The sequence below is a fragment of the Equus quagga genome, chromosome 15 (assembly GCF_021613505.1).
Source record: "Equus quagga isolate Etosha38 chromosome 15, UCLA_HA_Equagga_1.0, whole genome shotgun sequence".
Lineage (NCBI taxonomy): Eukaryota > Metazoa > Chordata > Mammalia > Perissodactyla > Equidae > Equus > Equus quagga.
This window is the reverse complement of record NC_060281.1, coordinates 91,261,394-91,284,320: the sequence shown is the minus strand read 5'-3', so window position 1 is coordinate 91,284,320 and position 22,927 is coordinate 91,261,394. Positions and strand designations below refer to the sequence as shown.

The window sequence follows — 22,927 nt, the reverse complement described above, 5'->3', positions numbered from 1 at the left end:
TTGCGTGGTCCCAGCTGTCCATCTAGGATTGTTCCCCTCTGCTGGAGGGGTTCCTTTCACATCACTTGTATCGTGCTCTGCTGATGATTAATTCTCTCAGTGTTTCAAAGTCTGAAAATGCTTTATCCTGCCTTTTTTTTTTTACAGTTTTATTGAGGTATAATTGACATAAAAATAGAGTACTCATTTAAAATGCATAATTTAACAAGGGTTAACAGTGATTAACATATTGATAACCCATGAAGCCATCACCTCCATTGAGATAATCAACATGTCCATCACCCCCAAGTACCCTCGTGCCCTTTTGTGAGCCCCCCTGTGCCCCTTGGCCCTCCCACCAATCTGCTTTCTGTATTTCCTATAGTTTTATGTCAATGGGATCACTGAGTTCAATTTTGTTGTGGTTTGGATTCTTTCACTATGACTGAGATTCATCCGTGTGGTTGCCCGTGTCGACGTGGCTCCTTTTATTGCTGAGAATCACCTTTTTTTGTGACAAAATACATGACACGAAATTTACCATTTAACCATTTTTCAGTGTACAATTCAGTAGCATTAAGTACATTCACGTGTTGTATAACCAGCACTACTGTCTATTTCCAGACATTTTCATCATCGTCAAATCTTGTCTTCTGTGGTATATAATCTGCTGTTAATACCTCCAGCGTGTTTTTCATTTCAAGCATTATCTTTTTTTATCATTAGCCATTTCATTTAGGTTTTTTAAATATCAAACATGTTCCCCTTATTATGCTAATCATTCCTCTACCTTCCTGAACATGTGGATATATAACAGTTATGTTAATGTCCTTGTCTACTAATTCTATCATCTGTGTCATCTCTGGCTCTGTTTTTATTGATTGCTTTTTCTCTTCATAGGGTCATATTTTTTGGACTTTTTTCATATACCTGGTAAGTTTAGATTGGACACCAGACATTATGAATTTCGCATTCTTGGGTGCTAGATTTTCTTGGTGTTCCTTTAGCTATTTGTAGGCTTTTTGGGGGGATGCTATCAATACATCTGGGAACAGTGTGACCCTTTGAAGCTTGCTTTTCAGCTTTCTTAGGTGGGTTCCGAACAGCCTGGAGTGTAGGCCTCACTGGGCCCCGCTTCTGAGGACCCCATGCAGTGTCTGTGAGGGAGAGGTCTTTCCAGCATGGCGGCTGTGAGCTCAGGAGTCCCCCACACATGTATGCTGAGATGGCTGCAGCTGTGGGCTCCGTGGGATCCCACGCTGGTCTGCAGAGAGCTCTTCCCTGCAGCTCTTTACCCCCCGTCTCGGCACCATGGTTTCCAGCTGCCTTGGCCTCCCTGAACCCCAAATCCTCTCTTCACAACTTGGGGGATCCCTGGGCTTCGGGTCTCCCTCCCTCTGCTGCAGCCGGGAAACTGCCCAGCAGGCTTCTGGGGCACGAACACGCTGACTTTGTTGCTCTGCTCTGAGCCATCACTGCCTCTGCTGCCTGTTGTCCAGTGACCCAAAACTGTTATTTCATATAATTTGTCTGATATTTTAAGCCATTGCTTAAAACAGGGTAGGAAATCCACCCTTAGGTGGAAGCAAAATTGCTTGACTGCTTATTCTATATTAATTTTTATATTACTTACTGATTGCTTGGAAGATGAGTTCATAATGGTAGTATTCCTGTTCATAGTTCAAGTGTGTGTCTATCCATGTTGTATGGCAGGTGTTCAGATATGAAATGATCATGGCAGGTCATGGGATGTGATGTCTGAGGAAACCTCCAGACACCAAAATGTTTTACAAACATTAATTTATGATGTCAGGTCCCATTTGCATGTCATAGAGGGATGACTGCCATGAAGATGAGGGTCTTACCTTTACATTCTGGTTGGAAGTGAGGGCATCTCTATCCACGTGGGGCAGGTGGGGATCCAGATGGGCTATGCCTGCTGGGAATGGTGCTGCCTTAAATGTGGAATTCACCTGATGGTCAGGTGCCAAGTGACAAAACCATTGGCCATGGGGATGACTCGTTCAACACATTCTTCAGCGAGAATGGGGCTGGCAAGCGTGTGCCCAGAGCAGTGTTTGTGGACCTGGAGCCCACCGTGTTGGTAGGTACATGGACACTCAGGGTGGCTGTCCTGGGAGGGTGGGAGACCCTTGCTAAAGCCCCCCACAGGCTCCTTGGATCCCCTTGCAGAAGGGATGGACGTACAAGTATATGCCCGTGGTCACGTTAGGTGACACACTGGAAGGTTAGTGCCTGAAATGTCTATGGGACTCAGGCTCCTAATTGAGAAAAACCTGCTGTGAGGTTGGCCGGCACTGAGATGGGCTGGGGGTGGAGTCACTTGTGGCCTCCTCGGCCTGGTCAGGTTGTTGTGTAGACCCTGTCTGCAGGGCATCCGGGCACTGGTCCCTCCTTAGTGCTGTGTGCTCCCTCAGGCTGGGGCAAGAGTCTTGACCTGCATCTTAGACACAGAAAGCTCACTATAGAATATTCATTGGGTTCCTCCAGATTAGAAGTCTGAGGTAGTTTCTGAGGAGAGCTGCAAAGAGAGCACCTTTCAGTGGCCACCAGGAGATGACAGAATGTCACCCTGAAGCCTGTGAGACCCAGGCCACATAGGGTGCCCTGATGGGACTGCCCAGCAACAGTCATGCTGGGGACTGTCTAACCTGTAAGGGATCTTTAAATTCCACCCTTGGCTGTAGCTACGGGGATGGAAGAAACACGCACGTGTAGAGTTGCCTGTGTGCGGGTGTGAGAGCTCTCCTCCCTTCTTGGGGAACTGGTCACACTGGCATTTGTCCCGCGAGTTGACTCCTCTCTCCTAGAGCCATTGGATGCAGTTGTGGTCTGTGTATTACACAGAGACGTTTCCTGTGAGACACTGATGATGCTGACCTACAAGGAACAGTGTGTTCTTGGTAGAAGGGGATGGTCCTGATCTGTCCACCCTGGTGAGTTAACAACAGGCCTTAGAGACTCGTGGCCCCTGTGTCCTCTTTGTAGATGAAGTGCATAGGGACCCACAGGCAGCCCTTCCACCCGGAGCAGCTGATCACTGGGAAGGAAGACGCAGCCAGTAATTACGCCAGAGGCCATTACACCATCAGCAAGGAGATCGTCGACCTGTCCTGGACCAGAAACTGGTGAGGAGAGAACTGAGAAGGCTTCATGTGGACACTGTCCTGGACAGAAGGGGAGGGCTTGGATTGCGACCCAGGTGATGTTTTGGCAAAACTGAGGCCTTAATCATGAGTCCACAGTCTTACCCTCCAACATGGCTGTGGTGCATCCATACGTCTTTACCATCTGTCTGCTTTGCCTCTCAGTGCCATGCATGTTCACTGTGGAGGGTGTGAATCTCGTGATCTTGCAGAGGAAGAGAAGTGACCGGGGCTGGTTGGAGGTTGCACTGTGCCTTCTGCCCGTGTTGCCTCCCGTCCTCTGCTTTCTCTCAGGCGGGTCTGTGCGTGGGGCTGCAGGGCTTCCTCATCTTCCACAGCTCCAGGGGTGGCCCCAGCTCTGGGTTTGCATCTCTGCTCACGAAGCGCCTCTCTGTGGACTATGGCAAGAGGTCCAAGCTCGAACCTGCCATTTCCCCAGTCCCCCAGGTTTCCACGGTCGTGGTGGAGGCCTTCAACTCCATCCTGACCACCCACATGACCCCAGAACATGCTGACTGTGCCTTCATGGTGGACTATGAAGCCATCTATGACATATGTCAGCACAACCTGGATATCGAGCTGCCCACATGCACCAACCTCAGTCATCTCATCAGGCAGATTGTGTCCTCCGTCACGGCCTCCCTCCAACTGTAAGGAAGAAAGCCCAGCATTTATTGAGCACCGACTGTGTGCAGCACGTTCTGGATGCTGGAGACACAGCAGCCAACAGAGACGCTGTCCCTCATGGTGGAGCCGAGGAGACAGGCAGTCAGAGGCCTGTGCTAACATGAGAGCTGGTGTAGACAGGACTGTGTGCTGATGGAATTAACAGCCATGTTGGGGTGCAGGATCTGGTAGTGGGCCCCATGCTAGATGGGCTGATCTGGGAAGACTCTGTGAAGAGGTGATGCTCAACTGCCCCTTTTATAAGATCCCTGTGGCTGCTGTGAGGATAGTAGGCAGCCAAAGGATCAGTGGGCAGGGGAGGCTGTGGCCTGCAGTGGCGGGCGTGTGACAGAGAGGGAGCGAATGGTCAGGAGACGGAAGGCACAGGCCTTAGTTCTGAGACCTGGGGAGGGCCGGGTTTGAGGGGGAGCCCACCTGTTGCTTTGAGACAAGTCGAGTTTGGGGTGCAGTGGGGATATGACCGCCTCAGGGAAGCCCTCCTTTGTTCCCCCAGCTCGGCCCTCCATGCTCCTTGTCCTCTGTGGCTCTGGTCCCACCCAGAGAAGGGCTGCCCCAGGCTCTCTCTGTCCCTGGGATATGCTGTGAGCTGGGCATGGGCAGGCCTTGGACCTGAACTCCGGGGCTGGCTTTGCCACCTCAGGGCTGGCAGTGGACCTGGCCCCTCCCCGACCCCTCCTGCTGGACCTCAGTGTCCCTGTCTGTGGGATGGGCCAGCCAGAAGTGTCTACCTGTAGGGTCTCCTCCAGCTTGAAGGCTGCACTCTGTTCTGTGAGGATGTCAGAGCTTCGGGGCAGGGGCCCCATCCTGTGATGGCCGTGGCTGACCCCCCTCCAAGGCCAGTCTCTGTTGAGTGAGTGCATGCCCAGGAGTGAGAATGTGCTCAGGAAGGACTCTCTCCCAGGCCTGTGTTTCCACCCAGTTCCTCCTGACCTGGGTTCTCAGGTGCCTGTGTCAGGAAGATCCATGGAGGCCTGAAGGGCATGGGAGGGAGGCAGTAGGGCCATCCCTGTACTACAGGAGCTCGTCCTCTGGCCACAGGAGACTGGGACACCCATGCTAAGTAGGGAGGGAAGCTTGACTGCTCAGTGGTCCAGGGACAAAGAGCCATGGGCCCTCTGAGGAGGGGCCACCAAGCAGGAGGACTCTTGACAAAGACAGTGGTGGGATGGAGAGGGGAGGGCACGCTAGGTGGGGAGAATGGCTTGAGCAAAGGTGCGGAGGTGGAAGGGACTCACGTCTCAGGAGGGAGGAAGACGCTGTGGATGGGGGCTCAGAGCCCAGGCTGGAGCTGGTTGCTCCACCAGCACCCCATCCTGGGAGGCCTTGTACAGCTCCACCTGAGCCCTCCCCTCCAGGGACTCCGGCCCTCCCTCAGCTGTTCCGTGCCACCCCTGTGCAGCTGCTACCTGCCATCCTCTGGATTCTGTCTTTTCTGGAATCCCATGTCTGGCCATGGAGCTATCAGGGACAGCCTTAGGCAGGGGCTGGAAGATAGGATCCCTCACCCCACCTCCTTCCCAGGTCACTGTGAACTAGTGGCACCAACAGGGAAATGAGGAAGGCAGCCACCTCCTGTAGGAGATTGAATGGGGACCCCCAAAAGATATGTCCCCGCAGCATGTCCCACAGGTCGTAGGTCTGGGGTCCAGTCTGGGTCCACCCAGGCCATGTTCCCCGTGGCGACACTTCTCACAGAAGGTCCTGTACTGGGCTGGGTGTCTGTAGTGCTGGGGGCCATGGAAGGTGACACAGAGGATGACAGGCCTGCTCAGTGAGCAGGGGCTGGAGTGCTGAAGTCAGCTGACTCACATACCACCTGCGTTTCGACCCTGGGGAGCCCCAGTCCCCAGGAAGGAACAGCCCTCTGGGCTTGGCCTCCTTCCCCAGAACTGAAAGTCTCCCGTGACCCCACTGCCTCAGTTTCCCTGGGTCCCCTCTTCCTCTGACCAGATTAAGAGAATCTGGAACCTTCTCCCCCACACCCACCCCATCATCTGGGGACTCCAAGAATCCCAACTAAAGACTCTGGGCAGCGTGTCCCGTGTTAACTGTCCAGAAGTCCGTCTGTGTGAGGGAGGGGAGGAGACGCACCACTCATCACCCTGTCATCCCGAGTCTGCAGGAGTTCCTGAACAGCAGCTTAATTCCAGTGAGTCCGCCCCACCTGGAGGACAGAGCCGTCATCCTGACGCCAAGTCCATTGGGGACGCTCTCTCCTGCCCCACGTGCTTCCTCCTGGGGATGCTTGGAGGTGGGAGACGGGCCTGTGTAGAGCTCCTGACATCTCCCACTGCCCTTGGCTCCCTTCTCCATTACCCAAGCCCTGCATCTGGCTGTGGCTTCTGCGAGGGCAGCCCAGGCCCTTGTCCTCATGGACCCATGGCCCAGCCAGGAGGCCCAGGGCCTGGGGATGAGTGCTCAGAGCAGGTGGCATGGGGCTGAGGTTGGCTCCGGACAAGGCCTTGTCCCTCTGGGGCAGGGAGGGAAGGTGCCAGTCTGTCCCCATGGTGGCACGAAGCCCCCACTGTGGGACCACCGGCCCGGCCGAAACGCAGCAGCAGGCTCTGCACCTGCCCGAGGAGGAGAGGTGCTGGAGCTCCTGGTGCCGGCCCTCCGCTCCGCTCTGATGCCTCAGGCAGGGAGGTAGGAAGGCGGGCCCCCGGCAGACAGCTGGGGGTGCTCATCTGGGCCCTGGTGTCGACCTCAGGTGGCCGGAACCCACGGAGATATGCCCTGCTTCTCCCTCCTCGCCCCACAGGCCCACAGGTTCCTCCCGTGGGACATCGGCAGGAAACACAGTAGACTGGGAGGACGCACACCGACTCTGGGGGCTTTTGTTTTCTTCTTTCTGCTTCTCCGCTCTTCTCAACATTTCTGTAAGGAGCACACATCGCAGGCTGAAAGCGACAGCAGCAGCCTCCTTTCTTTTACCAGTTCTTCTCTAGTGTGTGAGGGATCGTGGCACATGTCACACACTCAGACAGACCAGAAAGATGTCAGGTGAGAAGGAAAAGCCCTTCTGTGTCCTTGCAGCCCCGCCCAGACAGAAGCGCATCCACAACTGCCTGATGGACCTTTCAGGAAGCATCTGTGCACAGGCCTCAGTCCCCTCTGCACATAGGCCTCCTACCCGGCCTCGGTCTCTCAGATGGGGACACAGCACCTGCTCACCATAAGGTGATGTTGTGAGAGAACACATCACTGGAAGGGCCTGGGTACATCCAGGTTCATGGCAGCATGAGTCCAGCAGCCAAGAGGTGGATGCATCCCAGTGTCCACTGATGGATGAAAGGATAAGCAAATGTGATGTATGCACACGCTGGAGTACCATTCAGCCCGAGAAAGAATGGAGTACTGTCACGGGCTACAACATGGATGAACTGTGAGGACATTATGCTGAGTGAAATCACAGTCACAAAGGGACAAATACTGTATGATTCTGCTTCTGCGAGGGACCTAGAGTAGTGAGACTCACACACAGAAAGAATGGAGGGTCCGGGGTGCTGGGGAGGGGGCACGTGCGTTAGTGTCTAATGGGGACAGAGCTTCACTCTTGCATGATGAGCACGTTCTGGAGATGGATGGTGGTGATGGCTGCACAACAAGGTGAATGTACCTAATGCCACTGAACCATACTCTTAAAAATGCTTAAAATACCCAGAAATAAACCCACACATCTCTGGACAGCTAACCTTCAACAAAGGAACCAAGAACACACAATGGAGAAAGGAAAGCCTCCTCAATAGATTGTGTGGGAAAACTGGACAGATGCATGCAGAAGAATGAAAGTGGACCATTATCTTACACCAGACACAAAAATTAACTCTAAATGGATTAAAGACTTGAATGTAAGACGTGAAATCATGAAACTTCTAGAAGAAAACATGGGCAGTACTCTTTGACATCAGTCTTAGGATATTTTAAAGTACCATGTCCGGCCAGGCAAGGGCAACAATAGAAAAAATAAGCAAATAGGACTTCATCAAACTAAAAAGCTTCTGCACAGCAAAGGAAATCATCAACTAAATGAAAAGATGACCTAACAATTGGGAGAAGATATTTGCAAACCATATATCAGATAAGGGGTTAATATCCAAAATATACAAAGAACTCATACATCTCAATAACAATAAACCTAACAACCCAATTAAAAAATGGGCAAAAGATCTGAACAGATGTTTCTCCAAAAGAAGATAGACAGATGGCCAATAGGCACATGGAAGGATGCTCAACATCATTAACTATCAGGGAAATGCAAATCAAAACTCTAGTGAGGCATCACCTCCCTCTGGTCAGAATGGCTATAATTAAGAAGACAGGAAACAAGTGTTGGAGAGGATGTGGAGAGAAGGGCACCTTCATACACTGCTGGCGGGAGTGCAAACTGGCGCAGCCACCATGGAAAGCAGTATGGAGTATCCTCAAAAAATTAAGAATATATCTACCATATGATCCAGCTATTCCACTGCTGGGTATTTATCCAAAGAACTTAAAAACGCAAATGCATAAAGATACATGCACCCCTATGTTCATTGCAGCATTATTCACAATAGCCAAGACTTGGTAGCAACCTAGGTGCCCATCAAGGGACGAATGGATAAAGATGTGGTATATGTACACACTGCAATACTACCCAGCCATAAGAAAGGATGAAATCCGGCCATTTGTGACAACGTGGATGGACCTTGAGGGTACTATACTAAGTGAAATTAGTCAGAGGGAGAAAGTGAAATACTGTATGATCTCACTCATAAGTAGAAAATAAAAACAATAAACACATAGAAACAGAGATTGGATTGCTGGTTCTCAGAGGGGAAGGGGGAGGGAGGAGGGTGAAAGGGGTGATTACGCACATGTGTGGTGACAGATAGTAATTAGTCTTTGGGTGGTGAACATGATGTAATCTACACAGAAATCGAAATATAATGATGTACACCTGAAATTTATATAATGCTATAAACCAATGTCACATCAATAAATAAGTAAATAAATAAGTAAATGCTTAAAATGGTACATTTTACGTTATATATCTCTTAGCACAATAAAACCAGAGTAAGTGCCTTCAATGGCAGCTCTTATGGTGACTCGAGCTCCTGGGACATCATAACAGGAGTTAACAGAGGGAGGGCAAGTTCCAGGCACCCTGCTGTGTGCCATATGTAGAGAGCATTAACTTGGCTAATTCCGTGACAATCCCACGATGAGGTATTACTGTGACCCCATGTGACAGAGGAGGAGACCGTGGCGCACAGAGGTAAGTGACCTGCTCTCTGTCACACAAAGCGGTGGAGCAGGGCTCATGGGTGGATGGGCAGAGCCCCAGCCCACACTTGGACCACTTGGGTGGGGGTGGGGGGAGGTGGGGGCACCCCCGGGGAGACCAGGGAGGGGTCCCCTGCAGCAGAGGCATTGGGGCTCTCCCTCTCCCATGCCCTCCTCTGGCCTCCTGGACTGGGTGGATGAGCTGCTGGGAATAACCAGGGTCACCGGGGCATGGTGGACTTGAGGGGCAGTGTGGGATCCGAGGGTGCAGGCATCTCCGTTGGGGACCCCCATTCCACACCCACTGCATCCCCACTTGGGTGCCCACTGCCCTCAGCCTTGTTGGCCCAGCAGGCCATGGACCATTAACTGGTGTGGGGTCCCCACCCTTTGACCCCAGGGTTCAGAGCAAGAAGCTTCGGAGCTGGGGGCTGTTTTCTGCCTGGAGCAGGCTCCAGGGGCCCGGGTGAGGGGTGGTCTGGGGCCGGCTCTACATCCTGGATCCTAGAGGATGCTGTGCACCCTGAATTGATGCAGGAGAATCTGGCCTTCTCCCAGAAACGACTAGAATCCTTGGGGCCTCTTTAGGGTTGCGATGTCACAGGTGGGAGTTGGGTAAGACGTGGCCTCAGCATGGGAGACCCCCCTCCCATGCTGCCGTCCCCCTCAGTGGGTGGACTGGTGCGCACTTGGGAAGTCTCCAGGCCTCAGGGAGACAGTGCCCCACCCACTCCCCACCAGCCAGGTGAGGGTGCCCCCTGGACCCTGCTTGTCTCTGTGCTGCTCCCCGTTAAATTCCCTGGGGAGGAAAAAAAAGGAAACAAATTCTCTGGAGGAGAAACCCTGAGTCTAATGAACGTTTCAACTTCTCACTGAGAAAAACTTTACTGCATTCTTCCAGGCCAGCGCTGATGGAGGGAGAGAAGGCACCCAGGGTTTCGGCAGGGGGATTCGGGGAAAGCAGTGAGCAGGGTAGGGGACGGCCCACCTTGGTGGAGGCCCCTCTGCTTGTTGGCTTCCTTCAGACCAGCAAGGGGGCATTTAACCCATCTGGGTCAGACACCCTGGAGGGGAGACAGATTGTGCCTCTGCTGATGCCCTGGACCCCTGCCCTATTGCTGGGTTCTCTGAAGCTGGGACCCTGACTGCTGCTCTGTGTTGCCTCTTGCCCAGCGTGCCCTCTTCTGTGAAGGTGCTGGCTCAGGCCAGGCCCTCAGGAGCCTGTATAACCCGACCATCCCTCTGCTTCCCCCCTGTGGCCGTGCAGAAGAGGCTGCGCATCCTGGCCTGGCTGTCCCAGGACTCTGTGCTGTGGCTGAAGATGGACTTAATGGCCAGGTTCTAGGTGGGGGTCAAGGTCACTCCCCAGTCACCCACCTGTGCTGAGGGGCCTGACTCCTGCCCCAGATGACATGTCTGCCCTTGCTGCACACTGCATGCCACGCCCACAGCCTGACGCCACTCCAGGTCTCAACGCCCACCCAGAAGCTGAGGAGAAATGCACAGTATCCCCTCCAGACAGTGGGGCACCCAGGGCTCCAACCCCATGGGACCCAAGAATCCTTGGTTTACAATCTAGAGCATGTGACTGCCTTTGGGCAGACACATGTCCCTGTACCTGCTCCTGTCACCCTTGTCACACACAGGCACCGAGCTACTTCTAGATTGTGTGATGGGGCCAGCGGGATGGCTCACCGTGGCCTTAAGAATGCTTTCTCAGACTCACACACTCACACAGAGGCACACAGGCCTTTGTGCTCCCGCAGGTGGCACCCAGGTGGTACCAGATTGGTACGGGGAGAAAAGAGGTCCCCTGGTCACTGCAGGTCACACTCGTGGGTGATAGAGGGTGAGCGTTTACCCTGCCTGTGTGCGCTGGTGTGCCCAACATACCCAATGGATACACAGACCCCTGACTACACCAGGGACGCTGTGGGCGGGCCACCTGCCTCCTGGGGGCTCATCACTTTCTCTCCCCAACAGTCTGGCCTCTACTCTGCCTTCATGGGTGCTTCCTGTAGGTCTTCCTGGCACTTCCTGGGATGTGACTCTGGGCCCCATGGCCATCATGTCCCTCCTGGTCTCCTTCTATGCCTTCCATGAGCCCGCCAGTGCTGTGCTGCTGGCCTTCCCATGGGGCTCCTGGCCTTGGCTAAGACCCTCGGGCCTTCCTGTCATGGTGGGGGCTGTGGTTCTGCTCTTCCTGGGGCCCTGAGGCCCCTGCCTCCTGGGGCTGCCCTTGCCCTCAGCATGTCCTTCTTTGCATTCTGAGGTCTGTCCCTGTGTGTGTGTGTGTGTGTGTGTGTGTGTGGCGGTGGTGGGGTGGACGAGGGGGTGGAGGTGCCCTGGGCCCTCAGCCCTCCCCCATTCTGGTGAGAGGTCAGGACACTTGGAGATGTGCCCAGAGCCTCAGACCCCAGCCTCCCTCTCCTGCTCTCCAAACCAGCCCAAACAGGGTGTGTCACCACTGGCCCTTAGCCCCAGTCCCACCCATACCCCAACTCCCAGCCCGTGTCTGCCCATGTCCTCTGAGACCAGGCAGACCTGTGACCACTCAGTATTTCCTCCTGGCTGGCTGGGGTTCCTGCTGGAGGTCATCTCCTGCCCCATCACTCATTAAAGTTTTCACCTCCGCTGCTACCGTCACCATCGGCTTCGGGCAGATCAGGGTGGGCTCGCTGTTGGCACCAGGGCACCTGCTGGGTAGAGGACCAAGGCCGCCTGGTATGTGAGGGCCAATTGATGTCCTGCCGTTCCAGAGCTCGAAGCACACGGTGCTCATGTGGGTCTCCGTGAATAAAATGATCCCTTGGGGGAGACTTTGGGGGAGGGTCAGATTCTACCACAGGTCACTTGGGGACCGGTGATGACAGCCCCGCTCCGGGTGGAGTCTCCCCCCAGTGTGCTTGGCTCCCTCGCTGAGTGGTTCTGTTCTGCTGCCTCTGCTGCACACTCAGCCAGCAGCCGTCACACGTCCTGAACATCCTGTCAAACTTCCTCAAGCAATTTCCCCACACTCATTTAGCTAGATGGTTCATTTTATGTTTTGTTTTCCAGTTTCTGTTGACTGTGTGTCAAATGCCTTGCTTCTCTATGTTTCTATGTAAATCTCTACAAGAAGCACTAGGTCAGTGACCACTGGTTACCCGAGGCCGTCATTGGTCCTCACGTGGGTCTGGCGTTCCTGGGGGGCAGGAGCTGTCTTGCTCCCGACCGTGGCCACCCAGCGCTGTGCTTGGTACAAAGCAGGTCAGGACGCAGGTGGGTGTGCAGAGTGGACCTGAGCTGCTTGTACTAATGACGCCATGGGGCCCCTGCATCATGACCTGGTGTCCCCACCTGGGCCTCTCCAAGTCTTGGTCCCCACAGCCAGGCTTTGCCCCAGGCTGGCCCGGGACAGTCTTCCCTGATGGAGGGCAGTGAGCAGATCAAGGCCAGGAGGAGACGTGTGTGTGAGAATCAAGCAGCTGACACGTCTTCCCTCTTGCTCTGTGCTGGGGCTGGATTCACACTTTCCCTGTGCTCATTTCTCACCACACCCCTGGGGGCAGGTTTCTCATATCTCCACTTAGGGAGGAGGGAACCCCTTAGAAAGGTGGGGTGATTGCGATTTGTATATTATGTGCACACACATGTCAGGGGAAGCTTGGCAACTGCTGTTTCCTGGGATGGTCTGTCCTTTATTCTGGAAATGACATCCTTCCTTTTCAGTGTCAAGAACACTCCTTGATGTGATCATTGTGCACATAAAAGGCAGCTTCTTTACACATTCGTGCTTGGTGACCCCAGGCCTCCAAAGTCATTAAACCTTGACTGTGTCATGACAGTCATTAGAGAGCCCCTGGGCTGGGGTGGGTGGGGGGGTCCTCCTGACCTGCCAGGACACAACGGGGGAGGTGGAGGTTGGAGGTGTCATTGGCTAAGTAGCCGGGACTTCTGTGGCATCAGCACCTCAGGCACCTTGGCCCTGGTGAGTGGTGTGCATCCAGGGGAGTGTATTATGGCTGGTGATGGTCACATGAACTGAGGGGGGACAAAGATCGGCATCAAGAACAGGTGCACAGCTTTGTGACACATCCAGAACCACTTTGTGTTTGCTCACTCGTGGAAGGTACATTAAACCCTGATAGATTTTAAGAGACACGCGCCCTGCACCATCACTGCAAAGTACTGAATTTCCCATGATCCTCGTTTCTCTGCCTGCTGGCCGTGCTGACCCGCATTTGTGTCTGTTGTCTGATAGAGCATTTAGGGTTGGATTCAGGGTCAACAAAGAGCCCTTTGCAAACACTATGGATTCTTTTCAGTTGTATCCTGAGGCATCTGTCACGTCTGGAATCCACTCCAAGCATGAGGAGGAGAGTCCCTTCAGTGCCTGTGAAATGGACTCTTCACAAGTTTATAGTTTTAAAACTGGGAATCTGGAAGACTCAATTCTTCATGAGTCTAAAATGTTTATTTCTTAATATGTTGTTTTTTCACAAACTGATGCTTTCGAAAGAGATAGTTAATTGTCCTCTTTGACTTCTGAGGTCATCTCTGGGGGCGGAGCAGTGATGGGTGTGGGTCCACCTTCACATTCAGGGTGCAGATCTGTGTGACCCAAATACTGACACTTCTTTCCATTTGACGACTGCCCCGTGTCCCCTCCCCCTGAGTGATGATGATTCTTTCCAGACATTTATGAATATGAGTTTTTAAACCTTTGATGCCTTTTTCTGAAAATTAAAACATGGAAATCATCGTGAATATTTCAGGATTTCCTGCTACCCAGATCGTTAGCTAATAGAATTCCTCTGGGTTTCGTTGCCCTAGTTCATATCCTTTAAAGTGAGTGAACGAGATTCCGTACTCCCTTCTGGGGGTTAGGTTCTGTGTTGACGATGCACAATTCTGTCTTTTAATCACGGGAACAGCTTTAGTGAGATATGGTTCACATACAAGTCACACTTGAAGGCGTGCAATTCATGTTTTTTTAGTATATTCACAGAACTTTGCAACATCAGCACAGTCGATTCTGGAAGCTTTCCGTCATCCCTCTAAAGAAACACCTTCCTCGTTAGGAGACAGTCCCATTGCCCCCAGCCCCTAGGGCCTAGGCAAACACAAATCCACTTTCTGCTTCTACGGATCGGCCCGTTTTGAACATTCTGTATAAATGGAATCACACAGTGTGTGACCTTCTGTGTCCGGCTTCTTTCCCTCAGCGTAGTGGTTTCAGGGTCCATCCGTGTCGTGGCGTGTGTGACCCCTCATTGCTTTGACTGCTGAATAATATCCATTGTGTGGCTGTAGCACGATGTATTTCTCCTTTCCTCAGGTGATGGACATTTGGGTTGTGCCCACTTTGTGTCTCTTATGACTATGGTTGCAGTGAACATTCCGGCACAAGTTTCTGCATGGACATCTGCTTTCATTTCTTTTGGGCGCACACCTGGGAGCGGAACTGCTGGGTCAGATGATCACTCTCTGTGTCCCTGTTTGGATGACCGGAGGACCTTCTCCAAAGCGCCTGCACCGTTTCCCGTTCCTGCAGCAGCGTGTGAGGGTCCCAGTTCCTCCACATCCTCACCCACACTCACCGTCTGTCTTTGATTCTAGCCATGCTGTGGGTGTGAAACGGCTTCTCACTGTGGGCTTGATCGGTATTTCTCTGACGGCTGATGATATTGGGCATCTCTTCATGTGCTCAAGGGCCATTTGTGTGTCTTTGGAGAAACGTCTGTTCAGCTCATTGACCCATTTTAAAATTGGGTTATTTGTCTTTTTATAACTGAGTTGCTACTGTCCTTTATATATTCTAGGTATGTTTGTTATCAGATATAGGATTTGCAAAATTTTCTCTATATTGTGGATTGTCTTTCTCATTCTAAATGTTGTCCTTTGAATCCCACAACTTTTGCATTTTGCTGATGTCTAATTTATGCACGATAGAGTCTTACTAGATGGAAATGATTCAGACATTAACTCACATCCTCATCAATATTTTGGTTATCTAAGTTAGAAGCCAGCTGTCAAAGGGTCCGGGAGAGATTTGAATTAGTTCATTTCAAGATTCGCTATAGATCCAAAAGAACTCGTTGGGGAACATATCAAATGTCAAACATTCTTTATTATCCTTTTACTGCTCATGGGATCAGTAATCATAGCCCCTCTCTCATTTCTGAGATTAGGAATTTGTATTTCTCTGTGTTTTTCTGAGCTAGCCTGGCTTGAGGTTTATCCATTTTTTAAATCTTTTATAAGAGCTAGTTTTGGTTTTATTGATTTCTCTATTGATTTCCCTGTTCCAGTGTCATTAATTTCTTTCTTCTTTTTGAGGAAGATTACCCTGCGCTAACATCGGCTGCCAATCCTCCTCTTTGCCGAGGAAGACTGGCCCTGAGCTAACATCCGTGCCCATCTCCCTCTACTTTATATGTGGGATGCCTACCACAGCATGGCTTGATGAGTGGTGCCATGTCCACACCAGGGATCTGAACTGGTGACCCCCTGCCGAAGCAGAATGTGGAAACTTCACCACTAGGTCACTGGGCTGGCCCCTAAGTGTCATTAATTTCTGTTGTAATTTTTATTATTTCCTTTCTTCTGTTTGCTTTAGGCTTCCTTTGTTCTTCTTTCTCCCGCTTATTGTGTCAGATCTTTTTTTTTTTTTAAAGATTGACACCTTGAGCTAACATCTATTGCCGATCTTCTTCTTTTTCGATTTTTCCTTCTTCTCTCCAAAGCCCTCCAGTTCATAGTTGTAGATCCTAGTTGTGAGTGTTTTCACTTGTGGCATGTGGGTCAGCACCTCAGCATGGCCTGATGAGTGGTGCCATGTCCGCGCCCAGGATCCGAATCAGTGAAATTCTGGGCTGCCGAAGTGGAGTTTGTGAACTTACCCACTCGGCCACCAGGCTGGCCCCTTTTTTCCTAATATGTGCATTTACTGCCATAAATTCCCCTGCAGGTTCTGCTTTCACTGCATTCCACACATTTTGATTAGTTGTATATTCATTTTCATTTAGTGGAAACTATTTGCGTTTTCTCTTGAGACGTCTTTTTTTCATCCATGTGTTGTTTAATCTGCAAATATTTTGGGATTTTCCAGCTACCTTTCTGTTTTTGTTTCCTACTTTAACGTACTTTTTGGTCTGAGAACATACTTTATTTGCTTTCTATTGTTCATAGTGACATCTTTCATTAATTGAGCCCCACACTGAATCGCTTGCTGGGCTGGAGGGTAACTGTGTGGCCTCTGTGCCCTGAGTCCTTGTCGTTGGTCCCACCACAGTGGCTGGGGTGCCACATGTTCCAGTTGGTCTGTCCACAACAAGGTGAGGCACGTGCACAGAGCATGTGCTGACTTTCAGAAACACACATGACGTCCTTCCCTTTCTAAATGCTCAGAGACATGTAGTTGATGTTTGGTTTGTAGACTGTCCTGAAATTGTGCTGGGGTCACGGGTCTGCGTTTTCTGGAATCCGTGTGATCCTCTTTGTCCATGTCTTGGCTTCTGGCCCTTTCCTCGAAACTGCCAGGGCTGGGTAATCCATCAGATCCCACAAGCCGGCTTCCTGAGAATAGCGGAGTTCCTGCCAGCTCCTCTCAGGGGCCTGGTCATCTGGTCCCTCCCAGCACATACACTGTGTCCTTGTGGTGTCACAGCCTCCAGCGAACACATGCCGAGCCTGCCCTAGACCGGGCTTGCAAAACTCCACCGTCCCCACCTCACGGAGCTCCTGCACAGACAGCACAGCCAAGGTGACTGGTCCCACGATGGGGGCAGAAGCTACAGCTGGGAGACCCAGAGGCACGTCAGCCAACCCGGGGCCTCGGGAGGGGTTCCTGCAGGGTGTGAGGCTGGAGGGGGATCTTGAGGATGTCCAGGCAGAGGGGGCTGTGTGGGCAGAGGCCCTGAGCTGTGTGAATTGGGACCCTTCCAGGGCTCCCTGCACTGAGTGGGGTTGTCCCTAGTTTTGGACTGGGCCAGGAACGGGTCGCCCTGGATCACAGGGCCTGTGAGCCCGTCTCAGGAGCTGAAGTGGATCCAGCAGCAGCAGAGCCAGAGAGAGGCTCAGGGAAGGGGCGTGACCATCTGTGCATTGGGATGGGCCACGTGGGCTGCTGGAGGGAGGTGGATGAGGGCAGAGGCGGGGCCCATGCTGATCACCTTGGGGTCTGGTCAGAGGAGATGGTGGCCCAGTCCAGGTGGAGAGGAGGGGCAGACTCAGGACATAGGTAGGGACAGTGAGGCAGAGCAGGTGACCCCACTCTGTCCCATGCCACTTCTCACAGTTCCACCCCCACAAAGTCTGACCATTTCATTTGGCTTCTCCGAGTCCCCAACCCTTCCTGCCACCCTGGTGCTGTGTTCCTCCTGCTGCCCCTGAGCCAGGGGCCCTGGACAGCAGCATCCACCCTCCACCTGGCAGAGCCATGTCTGTCTCAGTGCCCGATGCTTGAGGCTGCTTCCTCTCTGGGGTCTGGGACTCCCAGAGACCTCGCCCCTGCTCCCTCCTGGCTGATGCCCAGAACTCTGTGACCCTGTGCAGGCACTGATGTCCCTGTTTGCAGCAGAACAGGCGAGAAGGGACTGGACTGTGGTCCCTTGGCCAGTGTGTGGAGTCCCACTTCCCTAGAGGCTCCTCTGAGGAGGGTCCCACCCTTTGAGTGCCACACCCAGCACCTCCACCCTGGCATGAACTCACCCTCCCAGAGTCCCTCCACCTTCCCTATTCTGTCATCTGAATTGGACTAGAGGAGCTGGGCCTTGAGGACTCACTTCTGCTCCCCTGGGGACAGAACTGTCAGGAGGGAAGGTATTGCTCTGTCTTGGGAGACAGCGCTGCACCCCTATCTGGCTGGGGGGCTGTTCACCCTCCCCCTCTGACCACCTCCTTTTATCTGCACCCTCCAGCTTTCCCATGTGCCCCAAACTCAGGGAACCTGGGGGCTAAGCAGCGGAGGGGCGTGTCACTGGGGACTGCAGGGCTGGGTCACGCAGGGGAGACACCTCCTGGGCATGGACAGCTCTGCTCTCTCACCACCTCAGCCCTCTCCATCCACTGGAGACCTGCTGGGCTGACGAGGACTGTCCTGAAGGGGAGACGGGGATGCACAGCCATGGTCACTGTGGGCCCTGTCTTCCAGCGCCTCCACTGGGATGGGGTTCAGGGGGCTGGGCTGGGACCCTGGGTGGCTCCCCCCAGCAGGCCCGGTGGTGGCTCTGTGTCTCTTCTTTCTGCCAGCAGCCCCCTGCTCACTCCCTTCCCAGGCCCTGTGGGGATTGGAGGCCTGGAGTTTGTCTTGTGTTTTCAAGGCATCAAAACGGGCCAATGTGTGATATTCAATGGGACCCACAGGACCTGTGAGATCTGGGACTGGTGCCAGGTGGAGAATGACACTGTGCCTGTGTAAGTGTCCCCGACGCCCAGGGCAGGGTCCCAGGACCAGCACAGCCTGCCCCTTACCTCCCCCCACCTGCAGGAAGCCCGTGCTGGTCCAGGCTGAGAACTTCACCCTGTTCATCAAAATCACTGTCACCTTCAGCAAGTTCAACTCACCAAGTGAGCATAGTGGGTCCTGGCTGGCCCCAGATCCTCCTTGTCCCCTGCTATTCATGATCCTCCCCCATCCCCAACCCAGTGCCTTGGAGACCTGGGATGCCACCTATTTCAAGCACTGCCTCTACGACCCACGCTTCAGCCCCTACTGCCCTGTGTTCCACATCGGGGACCTTGTTGCCATGGCTGGTGGGGTCTTTGAGGACCTGGCATTGCAGTGGGTCCATAGGGGCAGGTTTCTTGGGGGACCGGGGGAGAAGCTCCTGGGTCCATGTGCTGGGGGAGCAGTGATGTGCTGTGTGCAGGGCGGTGCTGTGGCATCCACGTCTGCTGAGATGGTGACCTGGATACGGGGGGCCCCGACTGCCAATCTCACTACTCCTTCCAGCTGCGGGAGTGGAGCTCCAACTTCAGGTGCGGCCCCACTGCCCGCCTGCTGCTCCTCAGCCAGGTCCTCCCAGACCTGTCCTCCTGTGGTGCCCGGGACAGACCACAGCCTGGCCCATCCCTCTGGATGCTCTTCTGTGTGTGTGAGGGGGTCCCAGGGCAGGAGGGGGTCTCTCAGCTCCAGGTCCCCCAGCACAGGCTCTGTCCAGCCTCCCTCCTGAGCCCTTTGGCCACCACCCCATCTGTCCCACACCCTGCTGCAGCTGGGGCCCCTCATCCCAGCCCCTCCTCCACTCCACCCTGCCTCCAGCACCTCCCTCCATGGCACAGGGGCTTTCTTTTTACTTTTCCCTTATGGTTTTATCTGAAAATGTACAAGAATCTCTAGAAAACCTCAAAGATTAGTGCCGTGAAAACTCATATAGCCTTCATCTGGGTTCATCATGATTATTTTTATTTATTTTTTTCACCATTCTGTCCCATTTGTTTTCTCTCTCCCTCTCTAGAGAGAGCTGGATATATTTAGATGGATTTCAAAGAAAACCGTTGGAAAGTAAGTGGCAGATATCTGGACACTCACCCCTCTCAACGCTGTCCTGAGAATGAGGACCTTCCCCAGGTGACCGCTGTCCTCTTGTCACACTCAGGAAATTTAACATTGGCAGATAAATCTAATATTTAAATTTCCCCAGCTGTGCCAATAATCCTAAATCTTTTATTTTCCAACCCGAGGTGCACTCAAGGCTCTTGCATTGCATGAATTGTCGTGTCTTTAAGTCTCCTAAGCAGACCTGTCCCATCCTTCTGACCCCTCATCATCCTCATGCAGACATGCACACAGCCACCAGGCCTGGAGGTGATGCCCATGACACTGCCCTCTGGGCCCTCCTGGCCTGGCTTCACTGGCCTCCCAGCTCTATGCAACCATGTGGGGCTGGACCTGCCCACGCCCTGTTCCCCTCCCTCTGGGCTCTCCCCACCCTTGTATCTCCTTAGAGCTCCTCCCTGAGCCCTGGGAATCCAGCCTGAGGGTCTCCCGGCAGGAAGTCTTCCCTGGCTCCCAGGGGAGAGCACATGCTCCTCTCTGGACCCCACAGCCCCAGGCTTCCCCACCTCCCCCACCCCCACTGCCTGTGTCTGTTTAGGGAGCCTTCTGTCCCCATCCCCTCAGCAGGCAGGGAGCTTCTGGGAGGCAGGTCCCAGCTTCCTTGTCCCCTGTGTCCTCAGCAATGACACAGGGCTGAGACCCAGGACTTGGGCTGGGGTGGATGGAGTCAGTGGATGAGTAAGATGAGGCCTGTGAGGGCCAGGCCTCCCAGGAGTGGGCAGAGCAGCCACTGGACTCTCTCCTGCCCCAGGACAGCCACTCACCAGGGGGAGGCCTCAGGCGTGGAGGCCCGGAGCCTGCTCAGCTCTACGGGATCTGCTCAACATCCTCATCAGTAGACGGGTAGGGGTCAGGCCAGGACAGGTGTGGGCAGGCAGGGGTGAGGGTTGGGAGGGAGTGACAGCCACAGGCAGAGAGGCTCAGCCCAGGTCTCTCTCAGGCAGGGAAGTTCGGGCTCATCCCCACAACCCTCACTCTGGGCACTGGAGCAGCCCGGCTGGGTGTGGTGAGTCTGGCCATTGTGGGTCCCTCTGGCTGCTGGTAAGCATGTGCCCCCCGAAAGCCCCCCAGAGCCCCCTGTGCTGACATTGAGTCTCGGGATGAGGGCTGTGGAGGTGGTGGGATGGTAGGTTGGGGTCAGGCCGTGGGTCTGCCCTGCCTCTCCCAGATCACCTTCTTCTGTGACCTGTTGCTGTTGTACGTGGATGGAGAAGCCCATTTCTACTGCAGGACCAAGCATGAGGAGGGGGCTGCGGGCCTGCCTGACCCTGGGCGACACTTTGGAGGGTGGTGGATGGAGCCCTGCCCTGCTGTCCTCATCTGCAGGCAAAGGCCCCGAAGGGAACTGCCAACCCTGAGCAGACAGGCGGCTTCCCCAACATCCGGCTGCCCAGGTGCCTTAGAGGGGGCCCAGCACCTGTCCCCACTGCTGCTGCTGGGAGCTGGACACAGTCACCGGGGGCCTGGCACCCACTTGCTGGCCCATTCCTGAGGCCTGTAGCCTTTCTCTGCTCGTTGGGTGTTGGGGGCTGGGAAGGGTCAGTGCCCCACCTTGGGGACTCACAGCTGAAGCCCTGGCAGGACCAGGGCAGGGGTGGGGGAGAATTCCACCCTTCAGCTCCCAGGCAGCCTGTCCCTCCCCCAGCTCCAGCCTTGGCAGGGGCCCACAGAAGCCAGTTTCGTGTACAGACTGCAGGGAACAGATGCAGGGCCCTGGTCCAGTGGGGCTCTGGCTGGGGCTGGGGCTGGAGATGCTCTCCCAGGCTCCGTCTCCAGTGTTCCCAGCAGCTCCCCACTCTCCAGCTGTCCACCACACTGGCTGTGGTCGCCTTGGCCCTGCCTGGCTCCCAGCCCTCCTCCCCCTGCTGGCACCCCCCTCACAGGGAGAGGCCCTGCCCTCTCAGCTGCCCCGCAGTGGTGTCTGTGCAGCCAGAGTCCAAGGCCAGGGAGAAGGCAGCCTGGCAGGAGGAGCTGTGGCAGCTGCTTTGTGCTGGGTTCCCAGGGCATGGCCCCTCCCAGCTCTGGGCCTCATCCATGGAGTGAGGAGTGTGGTGGCAGATGCTCTGACCCCCTAGTACCCCAAGCAAAGGTACAGGCACCTCTTGGGCCCATACCTGCTCAGCTGATGAGCACCAGCACCTTCCTGGTGGCAGCCCTTTGGCTGTGGATGGCTGGGATGGGGAGCTGGGTAGAGGGGTTGTTGGTGGGCATGGGGTCCTTTGGGACCCTCTGTCTGTCTCCTTGGTGACACCAGCCCAATGCCCTGGAATCTGCTCACCAGGCTTCCTGGGATTCATAGGGTGGGGAGGCTGTATATCTGCACACATGTCACTGCTGCCCAAGGTCACACCTGAGAATACATCTGAACAGCTGCTACCCCAGCCTGAGGCAACTGCCCGAGGACCATGCTCTGACCAAGTGCCCCAGGTGGAGCCCAGGGGCTGGTGGGAATGTTCTTAACAGAGGACATGGAAACCTCAGCAGGCTGGCCTGGTTCTGGCTCTGGAATCCTCCAGGGGCCTGAGTCCTGCCTGCTGGAGAATTTCCCTATGTCCTGGGCCTATGGTCAGGAGTGGGGAGGGACGGGGCTGCAGGAGCCAAGCCCTCTCAGGGGCCTGGGGACCCCCAAAGATGGGGCTCCATCACCACCAGGTGAGCTGAAGGTCCCTGGAGCAGGTCCAGGTGCTTGTGCACCCACCTCCCCGTGTGTGTCCCATCCCGAGCCTTTGTCACAAAGCCCTGAGGGGGCAGCAGGGAGAGAGGCCGCTGGAAGCTGCGGGCAGCCCTGGGCTGGGAAACAGCTGCTGTCTTAGTCTGCACGCCCATGTAGGGGACTGTGTGCACATGTGGGCCTGTGCCTGAGAGATGCATGTGCCCGGGCAGGGGGTCTCTCCATCCGGGGCAGGGATCAGGACATGCCCTGCTTTCTGGGAGCCCTGGGAAACCGAGGGAGCCCAGAACTGCCCTGCCCTTTCTAAGTGGCCTCCTTGGGGTCCAGGCTCTGCTTTCTATATCTGCCCCCAAGGGACATGTGGGGAGCCTTGGAGGGAGCCTGGTCCCACCCTGTGCCTGGTGTGTGTAGCTCCCCCCTGTGCTGGGCAGAGGGCACTGGCCTGAGGGCGGAATCCCCGGACCCAGGTCTGGCCATGTCCCTGACTCAGGGCTGTCCCAGGGCTGGCACCCTCACCTTACAGAACCTCGGCAAATGTGCTATAGGTTGGAGATAATCATCTACTTCCTGGGGACAGGTAAGGACTCAGGATCACAAAGACCCCCACAGTGGACAAAG

At 54.4% G+C, this 22,927-nt stretch overlaps 1 protein-coding gene and 1 pseudogene across 1 annotated transcript; both read left to right on the top strand.

The window, feature by feature from the left end:
• Positions 1 to 271: 271 nt before the first annotated feature.
• Positions 272 to 3,800, top strand: LOC124227220 (tubulin alpha-3 chain-like; annotated as a pseudogene).
• A 2,537-nt stretch (positions 3,801 to 6,337) lies between these two features.
• LOC124227219 (P2X purinoceptor 6-like) lies at positions 6,338 to 22,914 on the top strand. The gene is given in 10 exon segments (XM_046641066.1): positions 6,338 to 6,420; positions 10,269 to 10,433; positions 18,134 to 18,207; positions 18,401 to 18,494; positions 18,568 to 18,651; positions 18,727 to 18,861; positions 18,933 to 19,058; positions 20,390 to 20,456; positions 20,555 to 20,644; positions 20,807 to 22,914. Coding segments are annotated over 10 exon segments (1,242 nt in total). The 3' UTR covers positions 21,131 to 22,914.
• The last annotated feature ends 13 nt before the right edge of the window (positions 22,915 to 22,927 follow it).